The sequence below is a fragment of the Petaurus breviceps genome, unplaced genomic scaffold (assembly GCF_028583685.1).
Source record: "Petaurus breviceps papuanus isolate PSGF00001 unplaced genomic scaffold, PetGlider_PUasm1.0 77, whole genome shotgun sequence".
Taxonomy (NCBI): domain Eukaryota; kingdom Metazoa; phylum Chordata; class Mammalia; order Diprotodontia; family Petauridae; genus Petaurus; species Petaurus breviceps.
This window is the reverse complement of record NW_027186492.1, coordinates 5,883,176-5,906,529: the sequence shown is the minus strand read 5'-3', so window position 1 is coordinate 5,906,529 and position 23,354 is coordinate 5,883,176. Positions and strand designations below refer to the sequence as shown.

Sequence of the window (23,354 nt, the reverse complement as noted above, 5' to 3'; positions counted from 1 at the left end):
CTGCCTCCACTCACCTCTGTACACTTGGAGAGCTATTGTCAAGTGACTGGGGTGGCGGGGAGGCACCTTGGGACTGCCAGGGAGCTTGTTTACCCTGTCGGAAGCTCACCTTCCCTGCATTTGGCCTGTTTACCCCATGGATCATCTGACTCAGTACAGACAGCTTCTCCAGGACAGCTGGCCCAGCTTCCTTCCTGGTGCTTTTGCTGTTTAGTCAGTTCTGATTGGAAGCACCCAAGCCCAGCACCATGTTCAGCCTCTTCCACCCTTAGTGGAAAGACACTTCACCTTTCTGGGCCTCATCTGTAAAACAAGGGGGGTTGGGCTGCATGATCTCTAAGTTCCTTTCCAACCCTAAAAATTTATTAAATTCTCAGGGATTTTTGCTGTACATACTAATGAGTGAATATTTAGTGCTTTTCAGCACCAAATTACACATTTATATTTATAAAAAAAAAGCCATGAAGATTAGCAGTAACTCAATGTGACAAAATCCTGCTTTGTTTTACTTAGGAAATGGGAAGACATGATGATCTTTGGTCTTTGTTCTACATGTTGGTGGAATTCGTAGTTGGACAACTGCCTTGGAGAAAAATAAAAGACAAGGTGAATTTAGAAATTGTTATGTTGATGGTTGGGTGGAAAGAGGTGATTTTCTCCCAGGTAAACATCTTCCTGAAAAATAGCCTCAATTCATTAAAAACTGGGGAGAGGTTCACTGTTGTCCATTATTGTCCCTCTCTGATGAGTTGATATTGGGGTTCAAATTATGACTTTTAAAATGAGCGTATGTAGAACAAATATCACTTTATAGGCTGCTAATTCATCTGAGGTGATTTCTAGCTTTCCCTCTGAACCAGTAGCTTTTATATTTGCTGTCCTCCTTTGTTGTTTGATTTCTAAACAGCTCATTTGCCTTATTAGATTCTGATATTGTTTGAAATGAGAGCCATGAAAATATAGATACTTCTTTCTATGTTGATAGAGGAAATTAGGCCAGATTTAAAGTGATTTCTATTCTTTCTTCTTGAAAGCTATAAATTCACCTGGTGCAGAACTCTGTATTTAGTAGTGCAAGCAGCGTTATTGTATCTACAAGACATACAAAAGGATTTAACCTTTTGGTTCTGCATTGTAATTTAAAAAAGAAAAAAAAGTACATTAATGTAAAGATCCCTAGTCTTACTTTGCCCTTAATTATCTATGTATGGTCTAAATCCTTAGCATATATACCCTTGAGAATATCACAGAGAAGCTCTGAGTGTGTAATTGATTAGAGAAATTTACTTTGGTTTCTTCTTTCATCATTTCCCTAGGAGCAAGTGGGTTCTATTAAGGAGAGATATGACCACAGACTTATGTTGAAACATCTCCCTACAGAATTCAGCATCTTTCTGGACCATATCTCCTCTTTAGATTATTTTACCAAACCTGATTACCAGGTAAGCATTCATTTTCCTTGTTTATGGACTGTCTTTGTTCTCTCCGTTTTGACCTCAGTATCTAGGCATTGTAACTTTGATGGTATTTGTTGTTGACCATGATGTCATATAAGTCTATTTTAGTGTCTTTTGAGGAATATAGTGTATTCAACTGTCTAATCTAATAGTAATGGGGTTTTATTCCCTCTCTGCTTGAAATGCTTCATCACACTTCTGGATTTGTAATTTATTATGATACAGATTGTATTGTGCATGGTATGCTAGATGAGTTATATAGAACTGCTGACAGTATGCCTAAGTACAGATCATTTGGTTCTTTTGTTCAGTTGGGGTCACTGTCCAGCTGTATTATGTACCTGCCAAGGACCTGAGAGCTGCATATTGTTTATACATATGTTATGGGATAGTTGGTGAAGATTACTGGCTCCATCCTGTCTGTGACCAGTTTGCTTCAGTTGCTTAAAAGATGGAGTTAATGAGGTCAGGAGTTCATTTCCTATAAGACTTGGGTTATGTTTGGCCACAGATTGCACCCCTAACCAGCTGTCTTACAGATGAATTCTGTTGGTAAGAGGGAGAAATGAGTGAATGTAAATAGTTTAATGCAAATCTGTTACCAGTGTTGGAAAAATTATTCCAGGCATGTGTTCTGCTATATGTAGTATGATGTTATATATTCATGTGCAAAGAACAGGACAAAAACTTAAGTGAGTAATATAGATTTGCTCACATTGTTAATTAGAAATACCCTTGAGACCTGATTAAAGTAAAAAATGTCATTATCTTTGTCTAGAAAAAAACCTGATAATAATATTTTGCACCCATAGTAATGTTAATCTAATTGTACGCTGTAATTGCTTTTCTTGAGAAAATTACAGTTTCTGGAAGAAATGTAAACAACCTGTAAAGCCAGATGACAGTTACTAAGTGTGTGGCCTTAAAGGCTGAGTCCATGACTTTATGTTTCTGTGTATATATATTTTTTGTTTGTTGAATGGTTGTATTCTAGGGGAAAAAAATGAAATTCCCACCTGATCTGTGACCTCTCTTAAAGGAGGAAAGGGGGTTAATAATCAGTCAACTCATCACTTCACATTTTTTAAGTTCTTGCTGTGTGCCAGAAACTTTACTAAGAGTTGGTGATATAAAGAAAGGTGAAAAAACAGACCTTACCCTTAAGCTTAAGGAGTATGCATTCTGATGGGGGAGATACAGGTAAATAACCCAGATACATACATAGGAAAGGCTTCTTGCCTTCCGATCAAGACTTGAGCTGAGTCTTGAAGGAAGCTCAGAAAACCTAAAGGTGGAGGTGATGGAACAGAATATTTTAGGCATGTGGTACAGCCACTACAGACACAGAGATGGAAAATGGATCAGCATCTTTGAGGAACTGCAAGTGGCTACATCGTAACTAGAATTGTAGAAAAGGGCCTTATTGTGAAAAGATTTAGAGGTAACAGGGAACCACTGGAGCTCACTGAACAGGAAGATGACATGGTTACACTGTACTAATAAAATCATTTTTGTAGATTTGGGAAGGATGGATTGGAGTGGGAGAGAGAGGTGAAACAGAGAGCCCAAGTATTAGACTGTTATAATAGGAAAGAGATGTTGACATGTTCAGGATGTTCAGGAAAAAGATGATGACAACCTGAACTGCAGTTTTGGCAGTATGAGTTGAGATGTATATGAGAGTTGTTGTGAAGGCAGAAATGACAATATTTGACAACTATATGTATATGTGGGCCAAGAGAAAGTGAGGAGTCAAGAATAACACTGAAGGTGGGGCAGCTAGGTGGTGCATTGAATAGAGTACCGGTCCTGGAGTCAGGAGGACCTGAGTTCAAATCCGGCCTTAGATGCTTAACACTTACTAGCTGTGTGATCTTGAGCAAGTCACTTAACCCCAATTGCCCTGCCTTCCCCCCTCCAAAACAAAACAAAACAAAAATCTAGAAAAGAAAGGATATCCAGGAGGAAAAGTAATCATTTCTGTGCTGCAGAGGGGACAGGGAAGGTGAGGCCTGAGAAAAAGACCATTAGCTTTGGCAATATAGAGATCATTGGTACCTCTGGAGAGGGCTGTTTCATTTGAAGAAGTCAGAAGCCAGGTTACAGAGGATTTAGAAAAGAGTGGAAGGACAGGTTTCATTTAAATCAAGGTCAAGGGAATATTGTTTATAATTTCCTAAGGCAATTAAGAATAGAGTGAAGGTTCTAAAAGAAGAGTATAAAGGCTAGTATAATTATATGAGGCTTTTCTCCCTTTATACTGTTTTACTTGGTCATGTCACCAGCTCCCATGGATTCAGTTATCATCTCTGTCAATGATTCCCAGAGTGGCTTATCCAGCCTTAACCTTTCTCTTAACCTTGAATCTCCAGTTGTCTATAGGACAAAGCTAACTGGATGTCCTGTAGACATCTTAAATTCAACATGACCAAAATTGAACTCATTATCTTTCTCTCCAAACTATTTCCTCTTCCAGACTTCCTTTTTACTATCCAGGACATCCCCACCTTCCCAGTTACCCAGGTTACAACCTAGGTGTCATCCTTGACTCCTTATTCTCTCTGCCCTGCCCCAATCTAATCTATTGCTAAGGCTTGTCAGTTTTGTTTTCCTTACATCTCTTGTATTCCCCCTTTTCTCTTCTCTGATGCTGCCACCGCCCTGGTACAGGCCCTCATCACTTCACGCATGGACTATGAACTGGACTGGTCTCCCTACTTCAAATCTATTTCCACTTCAGTTCATCCTCCACTAAGCTTTCAAATTATTCTCCCTAAAGTTCAAGTCTAACCGTGTCACATACCTCTCTTCTCCCCCACCAAAATAATAAATTGCAGTGACTCCCTTTCACCTTCAGGATCCAACATAAAATTCTGTTTAGCCTTCACAACCTTTATAACCTTTCCTACCTTTCCATTCTTCTTACCCCTTCTCCACTCCATGTAATCTACAATCCAGCAAAAGCTGCCTTCTTGCTTACCCCGTACGAGACACTTCATCTACACGTTCTTCTTATTTTCACTGGTTGTGTCAATGCCTGAAATTCTCTGCCTTCTCATCTCTGTCTCCTAGCTTCTTTCAAGTCCCAGATGAAATTTCACCTTCTGCAAGAAGGCTTTCATTATCGGCCTTAATACCGGTACCTTTCCTCTGCTGATCATCTCCCAGTTTATCCTATATTTTTCTTGCTCATTGCTACTTGTTTTCATATTGTCTCTCATGTCTTTCATGTTGTGAGCTTCTTGAGGACTGGGGCTGTCCTTTGACCTTTCTTTGTATCCCTAGTGATTAGCATAGTGCGTGCCACATAATAGGTGCTTGATAAATACTTATAGACTGGCTTACTGTCATGGTGAATTCATTTGGAATGGGAAAGGAAAAGGGTAGGAGTGATCATAGTAGATGAGAATATTTGGGAAGTTGTGTTTGGGGCATTTGGTGAGACTGGATGAACGTGACTGGTGATCTATTACCATGGGACTTAAATTGAAATTGCATGTTAGCAATAGAAAAGGAAAATTAGTCAGTAGAACCTTAGCAACTTGAAAAAAATAACCTACTCCTAAAGTTCTAAGTGAAATGTGGAGTAATATCACATACCAACCTGCAATAGATTTTTTTTTTTTGCTTTTTGGAGGGGGGAGGGAAGGGCAGTTGGGGTTAAGTGACTTGCCCAAGGCCACACGGCTAGTAAGAGTGTCAAGTGTCTGAGGCCAGACTTGAACTGAGGTCCTCCTGATCCCAGGGTCCAGTGTGCTATTCACTGTACCACCTAGCTGCCCCCTAGATATTTCTTAATTAGCATTCTAGAGCTTAAAATTTTTTGCTGAATGAAACATCTAGGAAATATGCCATCCAATAATCAAGACTGATAAAAAAAATTAAACCAAGAAGGATGGCAGGTCCTTAGAATGGCTGGCTTATTAAATATAATGTTATAAATTAATAATAAATATTTAAAAAAGGATCAAAACATGGAACAGGAGGAAGAAAACGAAGTCAGAACTCCTGTACCAAAAGCTTCCAAGAAAAATATAAACTGGTTAAAGGCCGTAGAGAAGCTTAAGAAGGATTTTGAAAACCAAATAAGAGAAGTGGAGGTGGGGTGGCTAGGTGGCACTTAGCTGTGTGACTTTGGGCAAGTCACTTAACCCAACTGCCCTCCAAAAGAAAAAAAGAGGCCATCTAATTTGAGGCAGCTAGGTGGCGCAGTGAATAGAGCACGGGCCCTGGAGTCAGGAGGACCTGAGTTCAAATCCAGCCTCAGACACTTGACACACTTACTAGCTGTGTGGCTTTGGGCAAGTCGCTTAACCCCAATTGCCCCCCAAAAAGAAAAAAAAAAGAAGTGGAGGGAAAATTGGGAAGAGAAATGAGAATGATGCAAAAAAATCATTAAAAGAGAGTCAACAGGGGGGCAGAGTCAAGATGGCAGAGTAGAAGCAGGACCTCCTTGCTGCTCCAGCTTCCACCTTCCCCTATCCATGTAAAAAGGGGAACTCTAAACAAACTTTGGAGCTGCAGAACCCATAAAATGACACAGAGAAGCTACTGAGGACAGCCCAGCAGGCCAGCAGGAATTGGCCAGCGAAGAGCTCTGGGAGCCGAGCCCAACCCCGGCCAGAGGGACTCCAGATCAGCAGTAGCTGTGGCCGTTTCCAGATTTATCAACACATGCGAAAGACTTTGGGACCCAGGAAGTGGGACTGAGACACCAGCACAGCCAGCCAGCGCCATGTGGCAGTTTCAGCTCCTGGACTGCAGAGTATAAGGGGACCAAGTACCAGTCTGAGGGGTAATCACTCTTGCTTTAACCTTCTTAGATCTGGATTGCAGTCTAGGGTGGAGGTCCTGGGGTGTGTGTACAGCTTGCCAGAGCATGTGGAGACCTCAGAGAGGGCACCCAACTAATACCTCCGGCAGCTGAGAAAACCCCAGCATTTGGGACAAAAGCTCCCGTCTGGTGGCAGAGTCCTACTGTGGCAAAAAGGCCAGGGGTCAAGTGACTGAGGGGTGACATGACCAGGCAAAGGAAACAAAGCAGACAGAAGATTCCAACATTAGACTCCTATTTTGGGGACAAAAAGGAGCAAAGCATGGAACAGGAGGAAGACAGTGAAGTCAGAACTCCTGCACCAAAAGCTTCAAAGGAAAATACCAGCTGGTTACAGGCCATAGAGGACCTTAAGAAGCAGATAAGAGAAGTGGAGGAAAAATTGGGAAAAGAAATGAGAACAATGCAAGAAAATTATGAAATGAGAGTCAACAGCCTGAGGAAAATAACACCTTAAAAAACAGACTAACTCAAATGGCAAAAGAGGCTCAAAAAGGCAATGAGGAAAAGAATGCCTTAAAAAGCCGAATTTGCCAGATGGAAAAAGAATCTCAAAAGCTCAAGCTTCAGAATTAGATTGGAGCAAATGGAAGCTAATGACTTTATGAGAAATCAAGATGCTGTTAAACAGATCCAAACAAATGAAAGAATAGAAGGCAATGTGAAATATCTCATGGGAAAAACCACTGACCTGGAAAATAGATCCAGGAGAGATAATTTAAAAATTATTGGACTACCTGAAAGCCATGATCAAAGTAAGAACCTAGAAATCATCCTCCAGGAAGTTCTCAAAGAAAACTGCCCTGATGTTTTAGAACCAGAGGGCAAAATGGAAGTTGAAAGAATCCACTGATCACCTCCTGAGAAAGATCCCAAAAAGAAAACTCCTAGGAATATTATAGCCAGGTTCCGGAATACCCAGATTAAGGAGAGAATATTACAAGCAGCCAGGAAGAAACAATTTGAATATTGTGGAAACACAATCAGAATAACCCAGGATCTGGCACCTTCTACACTGAGGGATCGAAGGGCTTGGAATAAGATATTCTGGAGGTCAAAGGAGCTGGGATTAAAACCAAAAATCACCTACCCAGCAAAACTGAGTATCATCTTTCAGGGGAAAAATATGGTCATTCAGTGGAATAGAGGACTTTCAAGTATTCTTGCTGAAAAAACCAGAGTTGAATAGAAAATTTGACATTCAGATACAAGAAGCAAGAGAAGCATGAAAAGATAAAACAGGGAAAAGAAATCATAAGGAACTTATCAAAGTTGAACTATTAACATTCCTACATGGAAAAACAATAATTGTAACTTATGAAACTTTTCTCAGTAGTTGAAGGGAATAGAAAAAAAAAAATATATATATATATATGTCTATATAGGAGGGTATATGGAACTTATCAAAGTTGAACTATTTACATTCCTATGTGGAAAAAATGATTATTATAACTTATGAAACTTTTTTCAGTATGAGGATAGTTGAAGGGTATATAATTGTGTGTGTATGTCTATATGGGAGGGTACATGGGCGTATGAATACATTTGTGAGTGTGTGTATATATGTATACAGGTATACATAGAGGGCAGAGGATCAATTGAATAGGAAGGGATGATACTTAAAAGGTAAAATTGAGAGGTGAGAGAGAAATGTAACAAGAGGATATGGGGAGAGACAGAATGGGGTAAATTATCTCATATAAAAGAGGCAAGGGAAAACTGTTACAATGGAGGGGAAGAACAGGAAGGCAAAAGAGAATGAGTCAACCTTACTCTCATTGAATTTGGCTTAGGGAGGGAATGACATACACACTAAATAGGGTATTTAGCCCTACAGAAGAGTAGGGGGAAAGGGGATGAGAGGGGGGATGATGGATGGGAGGGCACTTTGGGGGGGGAGGGAATTTGGAAGCACACACTTTTGTAATGGGACGGGGTCAAAGTAGAGAATAGAACAAGTGGGGGACAGGATAGGATGGAGGGAAGTATAGTCAGTCTCACAATTTCACTGTGGAATTATGAAATTCACATTTCACTATGGAAATGTTCTGTGTAGTTACACATTACAACCTGTATTGAATTGCTTATCTTCCCAGTAAAGGTAGGTTAACAAGGGAGGAAGGGAAAGAATCTAGAATTCAAAGTTTTAAAATCAAATGTTTAAAAAAATATTATTTTCTTTTACATGCAACTGGGAAATAAGATATACAGGCACTGGTGTATAGAGATCCATTTTGCCCTACTGGAAAGTCGGAGGGGGAATGGGGGAAGATATAGGAGAGAGCAGATTGGGGGAGGGGGTATACAGTGGGATCACTATTTTGTGGTGGTAGGTAGGGGAAAGACAGAGAGAAAATTTATAACTCAAAATCTTGTGGAAATGAATGACGTAAACTAAAAATAAACATAAAATTAAAAAGAGGAGAATTAATAGCTTAAAAGATAAAGTGGCAAACTTTACTCAAATAACAAACTCCCTGAAAATTACAGTAAATGAAACAGAAACCGGTAAGTACTTGAGACATCAAGAAATATTGGAATAAAATCAAGAGATTGAAAAATCAGAAGAAAACATAAGGTATCTACTATCAAATATAACTGACTTAGAAAACAAGACAAGGAGAAGTAATTTGAGAGTCATTATGCTCTGTGAAAACCATAATATTTTTTTAAAATTAGATACCATATTGTAAGAAATTATAAATAAAACCTGCCCTGATCTATTAGAACCAGAGAGCAAAATTAAATTAGTAGAAAAATCCATTGATTGCCTCCTTTAAGAAACCAAAGAAAGAAAAGTCTCAAGAAGATCAAAATAAAATCCTGAGCTTTTCATATGAAAAAAAAAATACTGCAATGAGCCATAAAGAAAGGTTTCTAGTACCAAAGAAATATAGTCAGGATCGTGTAAGACCTGACAACTTCTTTTTTTTTTTTTTACTTTTTTTTTGTCTTTATTAATTTGTTCATTTACTTTGAGTTTACAAGATTCAGTTCCCCAGTTCTTTGAGTTTCAAATTTTCTTCCCCCCTTGCCCCAATGGCAGCATACAATCAGGTATAGGATCTGCAGATACTTTCATATTAGACATTGGTCAGGTTACAAAGAAGGATTGTATTGGATGGAATGAACAATGGGAAAGAGGTAACCAAACCAAACAAGAAAAAGAAAGAGAGCAGGTAATTTGCTTCAATCTGCATTCAGACTCTGTTCTTTCTGGTTCTTTCTCTGAATGGTGACATCTCTCTCCATCATGAGTCTTTTGGAGTTTACTTATAGCCCTGCGTTTCTGAGAACAGTCCAGTCTATCAAAGTTGGTAATCACACACACATTGTATCTGTAATTGCATACAAATTTTTCCTGGTTCTGCTCTTCTCACTCAGCATCAGTTCATATAAGCCTCTCCAGGTAGATATGAAGTCCATCTGCTCTTCATTTCTTATGGCGCAGTAGTATTCCATTACATTCATATACCATAACTTGTTTAGCCATTCCCCAATTGATGGGGCATCCCCTTAATTACAAATTCTTTTCCACCACAAAAAGAGCTGCTATAAATATTTTTGCACACATGGATCTTCCTCCCACTTCTATGATCTCTTTGGGATATAGCCTTAGAAGTGGTATTGCTGGGTCAAAGGATATGAAGTTACTTATAGCCCTTTGGGTATAGTTCCTGATTGCTCTACAGAATAGTTGGATCAGTTCACATCTCCACCAGTAATGTATTAGTGTTCCAATTTTTCACATCTTCTCCAGCATTTATCATTTTCCTGTTTTGTCATCTTAGCCAATCTGACCAGTGAGATGTGGTACCTCAGAGTTGTTTTGATTTGCATTTCTCTAATCAATAGTGATTTAGAACATTTTTTCATATGCTTGTAGATATCTTTAATTTCTTCCTCTGAGAGCTGTCTCTTCATATCCTTTGATCATTTATCAATTTGGGAATGACTTGCATTCTTATAGATTTGGCTCAATTCTCTGTATATTTTATTAATGAGGCCTTTATCAGAGACATTGGTTGTAAAAATTATTTCCCAATTTCCCACTTCCCTCTTAATCTTGGTTACATTGGCTTTGTTTATATAGAAGCTTTTCAGTTTCATGTAATCAAAGTTATCCATTTTGCGTTTCTTTAATTTATTCATGTATGCACTCAGGGATATAAAACTTCCCCTAAGAACCGCCTTTGCTGCATCCCACAAATTTTGCTATGTTGTCTCATTATTGTCATTCTCTTGAATGAAGTTACTGATTGTTTCTATGATTTCTTGTTTGACCCACTCATTCTTTAGGATTAAATTATTTAGTTTCTTATTAGTTTTTAGTCTGTCTTTCCATGGCCCTTTATTGCATATGATTTTTATTACATCATGATCTGAGAATGATACATTTCATATTTCTGCCTTTCTGCACTGAATTGTAAGGTTTTTATGTCCTAGTATATGGTCGATTTTTGTGTATGTGCCATGTACCGCTGAGAAGAAGGTATATTCCTTTTTATCCCCATTCAGTTTTCTCCAGAGATCTATCATACCTACCCTCTCTAAAATTCAGTTCACCTCCTTAACTTCTTTCTTGTTTATTTTGAGGTTGGATTTATCAAGTTCAGAGAGGGAGAGATTAAGGTCCCCCACTAGTATAGTTTTTCTATCCATTTCTTCCTTTAATTCCCTTACCTATACTATTATCAATATTATTTTACATGTGCCTGGGAAATAAGATATACAGGCGATGGGGCATAGAAATCCACCGTATCCTACTGGAAAGTCACAGGGGTATGGGAGAAGACATGGGAGAGAGCAGATTGGAGGAGGGGATATCCTGTGGGACTGCTATTTTGGGGCAGTGGGTAGGGGAAAAAATGGGGAGAAAATTTGTAACTCAATATCTGGTGGAAGGAAATGAATGATGTAAATCATAAGTTAATAAAGCATTTGAAAAATTAAAAAAAAAGACTGCATGGATATACAACATGAAATGGTATAGTGTTTTTGAGGTTTATTGAAATGCAACAGTAGTAAGTATTTGTAAAGCCAAGCACAAGCAGCTCTCCAGAGGACTGCTGCTGTGAATAGCTTTAAGGTTCTGATTACATAGTCTAGTGATCTCTCTATTTACTCAGCAGTAAACTAAAGCAAAACAATCACAGAAACCAAAGTACAGCATTCACAATGATATCATATAACAACTTATCACTAAAGTGGCCACATAGTTTTAAACAAAAGATATCATTCAGGACACAAAATACAAAGGTCTCCCGCCCCTAGGTCACAGTGTCTTAATCTCTTAGTCAGAAAGTCTTCTTTCTTGATTGGAGACTAGTTTCCAATCATCCTTAACGGGTACAAAGTACAAAGTTCTCCCACCCCTAGGTCACAGTAAATCATGATCTTGTCTGTCAGCACTAAGTGCCCAAGGAAAGATCCTTTCTTGTTGGCTCGAGGTTAGTCCCCAGATTCCGTTGTTCCTCTCCCATGGTCCCAGCTCTCGCCTGAATTCACCCAGGTGTCACCTGGATTCACAGGGAGGCAGCTCTCAGCTCCTCATCCAGTTCCTTGTCCAGCTCCCGTTCCACATCAGTCCACCTCAAATTCTTCACAGTTTCTGTTTCTGGGAAGACAAAGCTTAACAGAGGCAAAACAGCCTTCATTCACATTGCCAGCACCATCATCAATTCACTTTCTGCCTTTGAAATCAACACAGACTCACAAACAAGGTCTGAGAAATCAACACAAATCATCAGTATTAGTCCCAGGACCTTTGAAAACATCAGTAAAACCCTCCTCCAGGACTTCTGGAAACAGACAGCAAGAAAATCCTCTTTCAGGGCTTCTGAGCCATCAGTAAGGTCCCAGGGCTTCTGTAACAACAGCAACATCCTCTATCAGCAGACAGATCTGACAAAGTAACACAAACAACAGACAGAATGTTTCTGACAAAGTAGCAAACACAAATCAACACAGACAGAGCAGACAAACAGAGTGCTGGCCACCACAAGTGTTCTCCTTCTCAGTTCTGCTCTGTCCCAGCTTGTGCTCCTCCTTTTATATAGTGGTTTCTTTCCTGTCCCATCCTTCCTGTTGTGTCAGATCACAAGGGGCTAAAACAAGGTGCTAAGTGCTTCTTTGCTTGCCATTATAGTATTCTAACATAATTATCAGCAATACTCTAACTTTGGGTGAAGGCATCAGGAAGAACATCAATATAAGGAACATTAAATTCTACAAATAATGATTGCAAAAAGGATAGTCTTTTTGTGTGTGTAGTATAGAAAGAACCTATAAGTTATCAATAAACATGAAGCACCTAGTATGTGCCAGGCACTGTGCTAAATTCTGAGGATACAAAAAGAGGCAAAAGAGACAAGAGTTATAACTTGGTCTTTTCAGACAATTATTATTAGCATTATTTTTGAGTGCAAAGGACAACAGTGTTTGATCCAAGACCAGACCTTTTTTATGGTCTATTCAATTTTTTTCTTGTACCTTTTGGCCTTTAATTTCTTATTGATTTTGATGTAGTCTTCTTTAAAAAAGGAATTCAACTTTCTAATAATTGCTTTCTTTAGACCATCTCTTAATAGAACCCCAATTCATTTTTTTTTTAAGCAATTGGGTTTAAGTAACTTGCTCAAGGTTACACGGCCAGTTGTTTCTGGGTGTGGTGCTGAGTGTCTGAGCCCGGGATTCGATCTCCAGGTCGTCCCAACACTGGAACCGGTGCTCTTACTCACTGAGCCACCTGGCCGCCCCCCTAATTCATTTTAAAAATTTATTTATTTACTTTTAGTTTACAACATTCAGTTCCACAGTCCCTTGAGTTTCAAACTTTCTCAATCTTCTCCCTCCCTCCCCCGCCCCATGGTGGCATGCAATCAAATATAGGATCTACAAATACCTTCACGTTAAACATTAGTCAGGTTGTAAAGAAGGATTATAACCAATGGGGTGAAAAGTGAGAAAGAGGAAACAAAACAAAACAAGAAAAAGAGAGAAGAAAAAAGAGAGAGAGCAAGTAGTTTGCTTTAATTTATATTTAGATTCTGTAATTCTTTCTCTGCATGTGGATATCTCTTTACATCATGAGTCTTTTGGAGTTGTCTTATAACCTTGCATTGCTGAGAGAAGCCCAGTCCCCAATTCAGTTTTTGAAATTACTATGTAGTTTGCCTTCCTCATCTGTAAAATGAGGGGACTGAACTAGATGATACCCAAGATCCACATGCGATCTGCATCTGTGATTACTTTGCTTATTAGAAACAATAGAGTTGGGGCATCTAGGTGACACAGTGAATAGAGCACTGGCCCTGGAGTCAGGAGGATCTGAGTTCAAATCCAGCCTTAGACACTTAACACTTACTAGCCTTGTGACCTTGGGCAAGTCACTTAACCCCAATTGCCCTGCTTTCCACCCTCCAGAAAGCAAGAAAAAAACAAACAAACAATAGAGGCCTCTTTGTAGAGAATCTTATTTACATTTGTAAGACTAGAGGAAAGAACACATAGAACTCAACGTGAGTATTTTAAGTGAATCCAACCGCATGTTGGACTTTCTTCACTATATGTCCTACCAGCATCTGAAGGTTATCATGTCCAAAAACTTAATTTGAGCCTCATCTTTTAATGATGTGGCAGCTAGGTGTTGCAGAGGATGGAGCACTGGATGTGGAGTCAGAAGACTTGAGTTCAAATCAGACACTAGGTGTATGATCCTAGGCAAGTCATTTGACTGCTTGTCTGCCTCAGTTTCCTCATCTGCAAAGTGGGGATAATAATAATACCTGCAGCACCCTTATGAGTATTATATGAAATGTTTACAAAGTACTTTAGAAACTTTTAAAGTTTTGTATAAATACTATTTTTGTTGTTTATTTATTTATTATTCTTATCCCCCAAATTGCTACCTCTAAGTCTATTATTATTTTTCTGATACCTCTAATTTTATTAACAGCAGTACTATCCTCTAACTGATATAGGTTTGTGTAGCACCAATGCAATATTCACAGTGCTGATGGCAATTGTAAATAGGCAGGTGTAGTTCTCAATCACAAAATATAACAGACTCTCCATATAGAAGACAGAAGCAAAATATTTATTCAGATACCAGAAAACCAAATCCCCAAACCAGAAAGCCAAATCCATCATAGTAGCAAAGAGGTTAATACACCATAACACCATAGAAAGCTACACCGTCCTTTAGCCTTCCCACAAACCAACACTCACAAGCCTAGCTGTCTGCTTGCCTGCTGTCCTCTCCATCCTACCATCTAGCTGCTCTGACTCCCCACTTCCTGTGGACCCTGCTCCACCCTTTGGCAAACTTCTCCCACCACAGGCTCCGAGTGATTACATTCAGCCTGGGGGCAGGGAAGATCTTCGAATTCCCATCACCATAATAGTTTGAAATCTATATAGCCTCCATTTACTCCTGTGCCCTTTTTACTCCCATAGTCAACCTGTCACCAATAAAATCCTCATTGATATTACATCTGAAATGTCTTTTGCTTCGATCCCTTTTTCCCATTATCCCTGCTTCAACCCTAGTTCAGATTCTCATTATTTGTTTCCTAGATTACTGTTAATACCTCTGAATTGATATTTGTCTCTACTTTCTCCTCTGCCCCAAACCATATTAAACACTGCTGCCAAATCCATTTTCCTTTAGCCCAGCTTTGAATATAACACTTTCCTGTCACAAACATTCAGAATTTATCTGTTGACTACTGAATAAAATCCACTCTCCTTAACCTGGTGTTCAAGGTCCCCCTCAGTCTGGGTTCATTCTAGTCTTATCTTTGGTCCAAACACAGCTCATACTTTCTCACCTTTCTTGTAACACTATAAAGTTCCCTGATTTCTATTACTAGACCCTAAGCAACCTGGGGATTGATTGTGTGGGATATCCATCATATGTTTGTTCTAAAAAGTAGATATCAGTCAAAAAGTATAGTTATTCAGGGTACCTCAGGAATGCACATTTGAATCCAAGTGATCCCATGGGGTCCACAGCCAAGAGTTGATCCATAGTTTAATCCAAGATAGAGTTGATCTAGAGCAGAGGTATCAGTTACAGCCCACAAAACTCTCAAGCATCTCCAGAAGCTAATTTAAATGTAACTGGGAAATGTTTAACAAAATCAATAAAAATACAATAAAACATGGACACATAATTTGTGGTTTTCTAAGTCAATGTAGGGTCTGCTGGGATCTATTTCTGTTTGAGTTTGATACCACTGGTCAAGAGGACTTCATGGAACCCTTCTGAGGAACTCTTGGTCTACAGGGCATCAGAGTAGATTTCTTGAGGCAACTTCTGACAGATTTCATAAGGTTCAGAGTCTGACCAGTTGGTGGAGGAGATGACTTGGAACACCACAGAAAGAACAGTGTTAATTGGCACTGGTACCAAGTACAGTGGCCTGTTATGGTTCCTTAAGGTACCAGCCAGGGGGTGGGAAACCTGTGGTCTCAAGGCCACATGTGGCCCTCTAGGTTCTTGGTTGCAGCCTTTTGACTGAGCCCAAGTTTTACAGAATAAATCCTTTTATTAAGGGGATTTGTTCTGTGAAGTTTGGATTCAGTCAAAGGACCACACTTGAGGACCTAGAAGACTACATGTCACCTTGAAGTAGCAGGTTCCCCACCCCTGCACTAGCCTGTCAGGTGCTAGTTACCATAGTTTCCTTGACATTTAAGAATGATAAGAGTAGTTATAATTCCATTCTTTCTTTAACTTGTAATCCCAGTATGAGATTTTCTTTTTCCCTTCTTGTTGCTATGTCTTAGCATGCAAAGCATAAGTGCAATGAAAAATATTTCTCTCTGACTATGCAAAATAGTGTTTGGAAGGTGGGGCTATCTTTCAGTATCTGCTTCTTAAATGCACCAAACAAGATAGCATGGCTACTCTGTTGTTCTGTTTAAATGCTTTATTGATTAATTGATTTTCTTATTATTATCCAAGAAATTCAGGAGCCTAAATCCTCTACAAGACCTTGGGATCTCAAATTACAAATTGTTCCTGTTATTTCAAGGACATGTCTTTGTCTTCACTTTCCTTGTAAGGATAAAGTGGGATTCCAAATGAGTGAATATGATACAGCTATTGATTTTTCCCTTATACTAAAGATGTGAAGCACTATGCCTAGGGCTCTAATAATTCCCATTCTCTCTGCTCTCTAATCCCAAGCATAATTGCTATTGGAGAGGAAAATATGTTGAAGAATTGAATAGACTGAATCTAAGCAGTTATATGGTTTATAGATGCATTGGTTCTGTCAACTCTTTGTAGGTAACTGTTATTTAAGGTATTTAAGCAGAATCCATGTGACATTGCTCAGGGATGTTGTAGACTAGATGATCTCATCTCACCCAAAAGATTGGGCTAAAAGACTTTGTGGTAGACAGAATTATAAAACCTTAGTGATGGAGAGGACCTCAGAATTCATCTAATCCAAAACTGTATCTGAACAAAAGACTCTTTTACAATCTTTATGATTCTTTGATTTTGAAAAGCATTATTCTTTTTCATTATTCTGAACTTGACAAACACCATAAGCATGAGCACTTAAACATGTACAAAGAAGAGCACAGAAAGAAGATTTGTGTGAAACCAGTGTAAGTCATTAAGCATTTACTAAGTGCCTAACGTTCCAGGCATTATCCTCAGTTCTGGGGAAGCGAAGAAAGGCAAAAACAGCCCTTGCTGCAATGGTGCTCACAATCTAATAGGGGAAGACAACATGTAAATACCAATGCAGAAATAAGATGATAAATCATATGTGATATTAAAGGGAAGGTACTAATATTTAGTAGGATGAGAAAGGCTTCTTGAAGAAGGTAGAACTTTAGCTGAGATTTAAAAGATAAGAAGCAGAGATGAGGAGCAAGAGAATTCCAAGCATTGAGGACAGCTAGTGAAATGCTCAGTCAGGAGATGGAATGTCTTGTGTCAAGAAGTTGAGGAAGAGGGTGGCTTGTTGGGAAAATCATAGTTCCTTCCTCCTGGATACTCTCTTCTCCTTGGCCTCCATGACATTGTTCTTCCCTAGTTTTCCTCCAGTGTGTCTCCTCCTTGATTTCTTTTATTGATTAATTACCCATGTCCTATCCCTTAACCATGACTGCCCTTCAACACTATCTTGTACCCTTTCCCATTCTGTACTCTCTCCCTCCTCTTCTTTTTCTTCCTTCTCTCCTTCTCCTTCTCCTTATTCTTTTTTTTTTTTTTGCATTTTGGAGGGGAGAAGGCAGAGCAACTGGGGTTAAGTTACTTGTCCAAGGTCACACAGATAGTAACTGTTAAGTGTCTGAGGTCAGATTTGAACTGAGGTCCTCCTGGCTCCAGGGCCAGTGCTCTATTCGCTGCGCTACCTAGCTGCCCCTCTTCTCTTTATTCTTGACCTGACTAAAGGTCATCAAATTTAATACTTAAGAAATCAGTGTTAATTTTGGAGAGCATGGTTTCATTTAAAAGAGGGAACTGGAATTCAGATTGGAAGAGACAGGAATATTAGCAGGAATGAAGAACTGGAGATAGACTAATATTTCTAAAATTTTGACTGTGAACAAGAGAACTTTTATAGATTGGGATGGCAAGGTGAAGTGAAAGGGTTTTTTTTTCTTTTTTTCTTTGTTTTAAAGGATAGGAAGAGACTTGGGCAGGTTTGTAGCCAGCATCTTCAGAAGACTACTGAATGTTTACCTAAATTTAGAGAAACATATCAATATGTTTTCCAAGGTGAAGAGTGGGATTGGAGCAGAAGAGATGTCCCATTCTTTGAATGTTAGGCTGTTATTTCAATGTGAGACTATAAGTATTTATGATAGCTTAGTTAACCAGGGAATTACATGAATGAATTTTTAAAAGTTATTATCACTGTTGTGTTTAGGATGGATTAGAGTATCCCTTTATTAGAAAAGTAGCACCAGTCTGGAGTCAGGGAAGAGAAAGGTAGGGAGTTGTTGCAGAAGGTAAAGATAGAGACTAAGTAAGGCCTTGAAAACTAGAAGTTTGATCCTAACAGAAAAAAATTTATATATATATATATATAATTTATATATGTAATATATACACACATATACATGCACACATATGTGCATATACATATATACATACACACATGTACACATGTGTGTATTGTGTTAGAAGAGCATTGAAGAAATTTTAAAAGAGAAACCACAAAATCAGAAAGTCAAACGAATCTACAGCCGATATTTTTGACAGAGTTGGCAGGCATTAACCTGAGAAGTGATCAAAGTATGAAAAGTGAAATAAAGGGTAAAGATAGAAAGGTACAAATCTTGCTGGAGAAGAAAAAATACTATGTGGTCACAACCAGTTGCTCATGGAGAAGGGAGAAAAGTTGAACTTTTAAACTAGAAGAAAGAAAGAAAAGAGCAGTTACCAAATGTGGTAGAGAAAGGAGGGCTCAGGAGCCCTGTTCTATCACTTGCTAATGCCCACTGTACTCAGAGGAAAAGATGCTGGAGGGAAAGAATAATAGATGAAGAATAGGTTTAGGAATCAGAATAGATGTGATTGTTCATGTCATATAAGAGGAAAGAATAACAAGTTGACTATCCAACTTGTCTTTGGGCTGCATGCTGACAGTAAATGAAGTGAATATGAAAAAAGAATAAACATAGCCCTAAGAATATTGGTTACTATCAGAAGTTTTGTTTTGGTTTTTTTTAATCTTAAAAAGGAGATAATGGTCTCTTGAAGCGTTTGAGACTTGTTTCTGGACCAAGTCTGTGAATTAACCTAATCTAAGGAAATAAAAGTATTTTCATTATTAAGATCAATAGGGAACATTTTTATTTAAATTAAATATTAGAGGAAAACTAAATGATGAGTGTGTTGTTCTCTTGCTTGCTCCCTTAAAGAATTGAAGCAGTTTTGTATTTATTGTTGGCTTATTCAGTGTTTTGTTTTGTCTTATTTTTTACATATGCCGATTTAGCTGCTTACGTCCGTGTTTGACAACAGCATCAAGACTTTTGGAGTAATTGAGAGTGACCCTTTTGACTGGGAGAAGAGTGGGACTGATGGCTCCCTAACAACAACCACTACTTCCACAACCCCTCAGTTACACACTCGCCTGACACCAGCTGCAATTGGGTATGTCTTGAATAGTTAGTTCCTTGATGGGTCACCTCCAAACTGTTCAGCAGCAGCAGAAACACCCTGTAGTTCATCCAAACTCTTTCTTCAGGGACCCTTATGCCAAGAAATAGGAGAAAAGCAACAGAATTTCCCTGAATTCAATACTCTTCCTCTCTGTTCCCTAGATTGATACTGCTTTTCTAATAAAGTGACAATAGACTGCCCTGTGAAGTGGGAGTTAAGGGATTATATGATTTGAGGATTCTCTCAGTCTCCTGCCAGGCATTCTTCAGAATGAGCAAGAACCTTTGCTATGGCAGGTTCACACCTTGTAGGGAACATTATAGGTCACTAGAGAGTATAATAAGCAGTAGTTGTATATTAATGTATTGTAATTGATGCTGGTTATCAGGGTCACAAATGCCACATGGGACCTCTAAGAATAATCTGCTTGGTTTTTGAAGGGTGGAGATAAGTTGGTCTTTGGTCTATGATGTTTTCCCTGCCTTCTTTTTCTTTCTGTTTTTCCCTCTTCTCTGCTATAACTCTGCTACATGAATCTTCTTCCATTTTTCTTGTCATCACCATTCTCTCATCTTTCTTTTTTAATCCTCTTTAGGCATTGTATAATTTTTAAAAGTCATGTGAAAGGAAATGCTATGTCCCAAAAGTCTTGTTGCAATTTCAGGCTCTCAAAGTTTGTGGAATACCCTGTGTAGGTAGAAGCCCTCCCCTTACTTTGCTCAGGCAGTGCTATACTTATAGGTTCAGTAGTTGCATTTCACCTCATGCCCATTTTTTAAAGCGAGTTTGAGACTTGGAATCTTCAGAGATTACTGAGATCAGTGAGGATTCATGTAGACTCACAAAACTGGAACAGAATATGAAAACTCTTTGTCCAAATCCTTCCATTTTACAGATGAGGAACTGAGGCCCATAGAGGTTTAGTAATTTGTCCAAGGACACACAGCTTGTTAGTCATGAGATGAGGTTAGAACTCCGGCCTTCTGATCCTTATTCTAGTGCTCTTGTCCCTGTTACTCTCTGATCAGTGTCAAAAGTGGGCATGGCTCATGATTTCACATACATACCTCTTATTCTGGTCTTTTTTTTTTACTGTATAGTAGTGTTCATGTTTGCTGGTGTTTGTCAGGTTCATATTATTCTATTTTAAAATATTCATTATTTATTTATTTATTACATTCTTTTCTTTTTAAATGAGCTCTAGATTCTCTCCCTCCCTCTGATTCCTGCCCCATGCACTGAGAAGGACAAATAATATATCAAGCATACATGTGAAATCATGCAAAACATATTTCCATATTAGTAACATCACAAAAAATAAAAATGAAACAAGAGAATTATATTTAAGTTGGTATTCAGAGTTCATCAGTTCTCTCTCTGGAGGTGGATAACATTTTTTCATCATGAGTCTTTTGGGATTGTCTTGGATCACTGTATTGATCAGAATAGGCAAGTCTTACAACATTGCTGTTACTGCACACAATGATCTTCTGGTTCTTCTCTCTTCACTTTGCATCAGTTCATAGAGGTCTTGCCATTTTTTTTTCTGAGACTCGTCATTTCTTATAGCACAATAGTACTCCATCTCAGTCATATATCACACCTTGTTCAGCCATTTCCCCTCAATTTTCAATTCTTTGACACCACAAAAAGAGCTGCCATAAATATTTTTGTACATATAGGTCCTTTTCCTTTTCCTTTGCTCTTTTTAGGATACAGACCTAGTAGTGGTGCTGCTGGATCAAAGGGCATGCACAGTTTTATAGCCCTTTGGGCAATGTTCCAGATTGTTCTCCAAAATGTTTGGACCAGTTCACAACTCCACCAGTAATTCATTAATATTACCTGTTTTTCCTCATACCCTCCTGCATTTTTCATTTGTCCTTGACCTGGGAGCTCTGGAATTTGGCTATAATATTCCTGGGAGTTCTTGTTTTGGGATCTCTTTCAAGTGATTAGTGGATTCTTGATAATTTCTTTATTTTATTTTTTTTTTATAATTTCTTGAAAGGTGATATCTTGGCTCTTTTTTTTGCTCATGGCTTTCAGGTAAATCCAGTAATTCTTAATGTATCTCTCCTTGATCTATTTTCTAGGTCAGTTGTTTTCCAGTGAGATAGTTTACATTTTCTTCTATGTTTTTCATTCTTTTGAATTTGTTCTATTGTCTCTTGACATCTCATGGAGTCATTATCTTCCATTTGCCCAATTCTAATTTTTAAAGAATTATTTTTTTCAGTGAATTTTTGTACCTCCTTTTCCATTTGGCCTATTCTACTTTTTAAGGTGATAGTTTTTCAGTGTTTTTTGTGCCTCTTTTCCCAAGCTGTTGTCTTTTCACAATTTTCTTGCATCACTCTCATTTCTTTTCTCAATGTTTCCTCTAATGCTCATCTCTTTCTTTAACTCTTCCTGGAATTCTTGCTGATCTTGGGTCCAATTAGTATTTTTCTTTGAGGCTTTGCTATAGCTGTTTTCTTCAAAGTGTATGTCTTAGTCTTCCCTGCCACTGTCATAATTTTCATGGTCACATTCTTTAGTTGTTGTTTGCTAATTTCCTTCACACCGTTTCTTCACTTTGCACTTTATGTTAAAGATAGGCTCTGTTTAACTAGGGGTAGAGAAGCACTGTCCTACACTTCAGGCTTTTTCATGCTGCTGTTTTAAGAGTTAGTTCTGGGAGTCTGCAAGTTTTTTGTGTTTCCAAGGTGGTATGAGATGTGGTCACTTCTGTTTTGGTCAGTGCTTTGGTCTTTACCCAGGAGGGCCCTGCTCCTCTGCACCACAAGTGCTAGTGCTCTTCTTAGCCCTAGAACTGTGAACACGGCCTCTGCTCCCTTCTGACTAATCGCAAGTGCTCCTCTCTGTCCTAGAACTCTGTATGGGCAATAGAGTTGTCATTCCGTGCCCGTTGCACCCAGCGCCAGTAAAGAGTCCTCTGTAATCTATTCTGACCAGTTGTCTGACCCCCCTCAATATCACTGGACTGAAAGCTCCCAAAGCTTTGGCTGCTGCTGCTGTTATGGCCACCTCCGGGGCCCAGCACTGGTACTCCTGCTGTCCTCCAGGTCTGCACTCAGCCTGCTATCACAGACCTGTCCTGTGGACCTCCTACGTTGTCTTAGGCTGGAAGAATCTTCCACTCTGTCCTTCTGTTGGCTCTGCAGCTCCAACATTTTATTTGAAGCATTATTTTAAAGTGTTTTGGGGTAGGAATGTTAGGAGAGTTAAGCTGGTCCCAGCCTGTACCTCACCATTATGGCTCCGCCTCCCATTGAGGTGAGGTTCTTTTGGAAAAAAGAAAGAAAGAAAAAGAAAATTGAGGGAAGAAATACAGATGTCTAAAGCTATTAGAAATTCAGGTGATGAAAGGATAGAGTAGAAGGTCTCAGTAAGAAAATTCTGTCAACATTCAGATATTAATAATACATTGAGAAAATATAAAAAATAAATTGAAAAAAAAGACAGTGGAACCAGGCTGTCCTTATAACATTGAACTTCTTCCTAAGGAAATATACATACATACATATATAGAAAAAGAATAAGAGTTTGGGAGAGAAAACATTAAAGAGAAAAGTGGAAGAGGGTACATTAAAATGAAGAGTATAATAATCACCAATCTTTCTACTTCCCTCAGTTTAAATCTCCCTCTTCACATTCTATCTCATATTACACCTATTTATGTACATATCCTAACCTTCTTATGAGATTGTAAGTTCCTTGAGAGCAAAAAGTGGAATATATTGGGCTTCTTTCTTTTCTTCCTTTCTATTTTCTTTCTTCTCTTTCTTTCTTTCTTTTTCTTCCTTCCTTCCTTCCTTCCTTCCTTCCTTCCTTCCTTCCTTCCTTCCTTCCTTCCTTCCTTCCTTTCTTTCTTCCTTTCTTTCTTTCTTTCTTTCTTTCTTTCTTTCTTTCTTTCTTTCTT

General features: G+C 38.6%; 1 protein-coding gene across 2 annotated transcripts in view; it reads left to right on the top strand.

Moving 5' to 3' along the window:
* The window catches only part of TTBK2 (tau tubulin kinase 2), a 250,573-nt gene that overhangs the window by 165,048 nt on the left and 62,171 nt on the right, over positions 1 to 23,354 (top strand). For both annotated transcript variants that reach the window (XM_069105849.1, XM_069105850.1), the window contains 3 exons: positions 514 to 606; positions 1,317 to 1,442; positions 19,263 to 19,420. In XM_069105849.1, the coding sequence (XP_068961950.1) occupies positions 514 to 606; positions 1,317 to 1,442; positions 19,263 to 19,420 (377 nt within the window). The remainder of the gene's footprint in view (positions 1 to 513; positions 607 to 1,316; positions 1,443 to 19,262; positions 19,421 to 23,354) is intronic.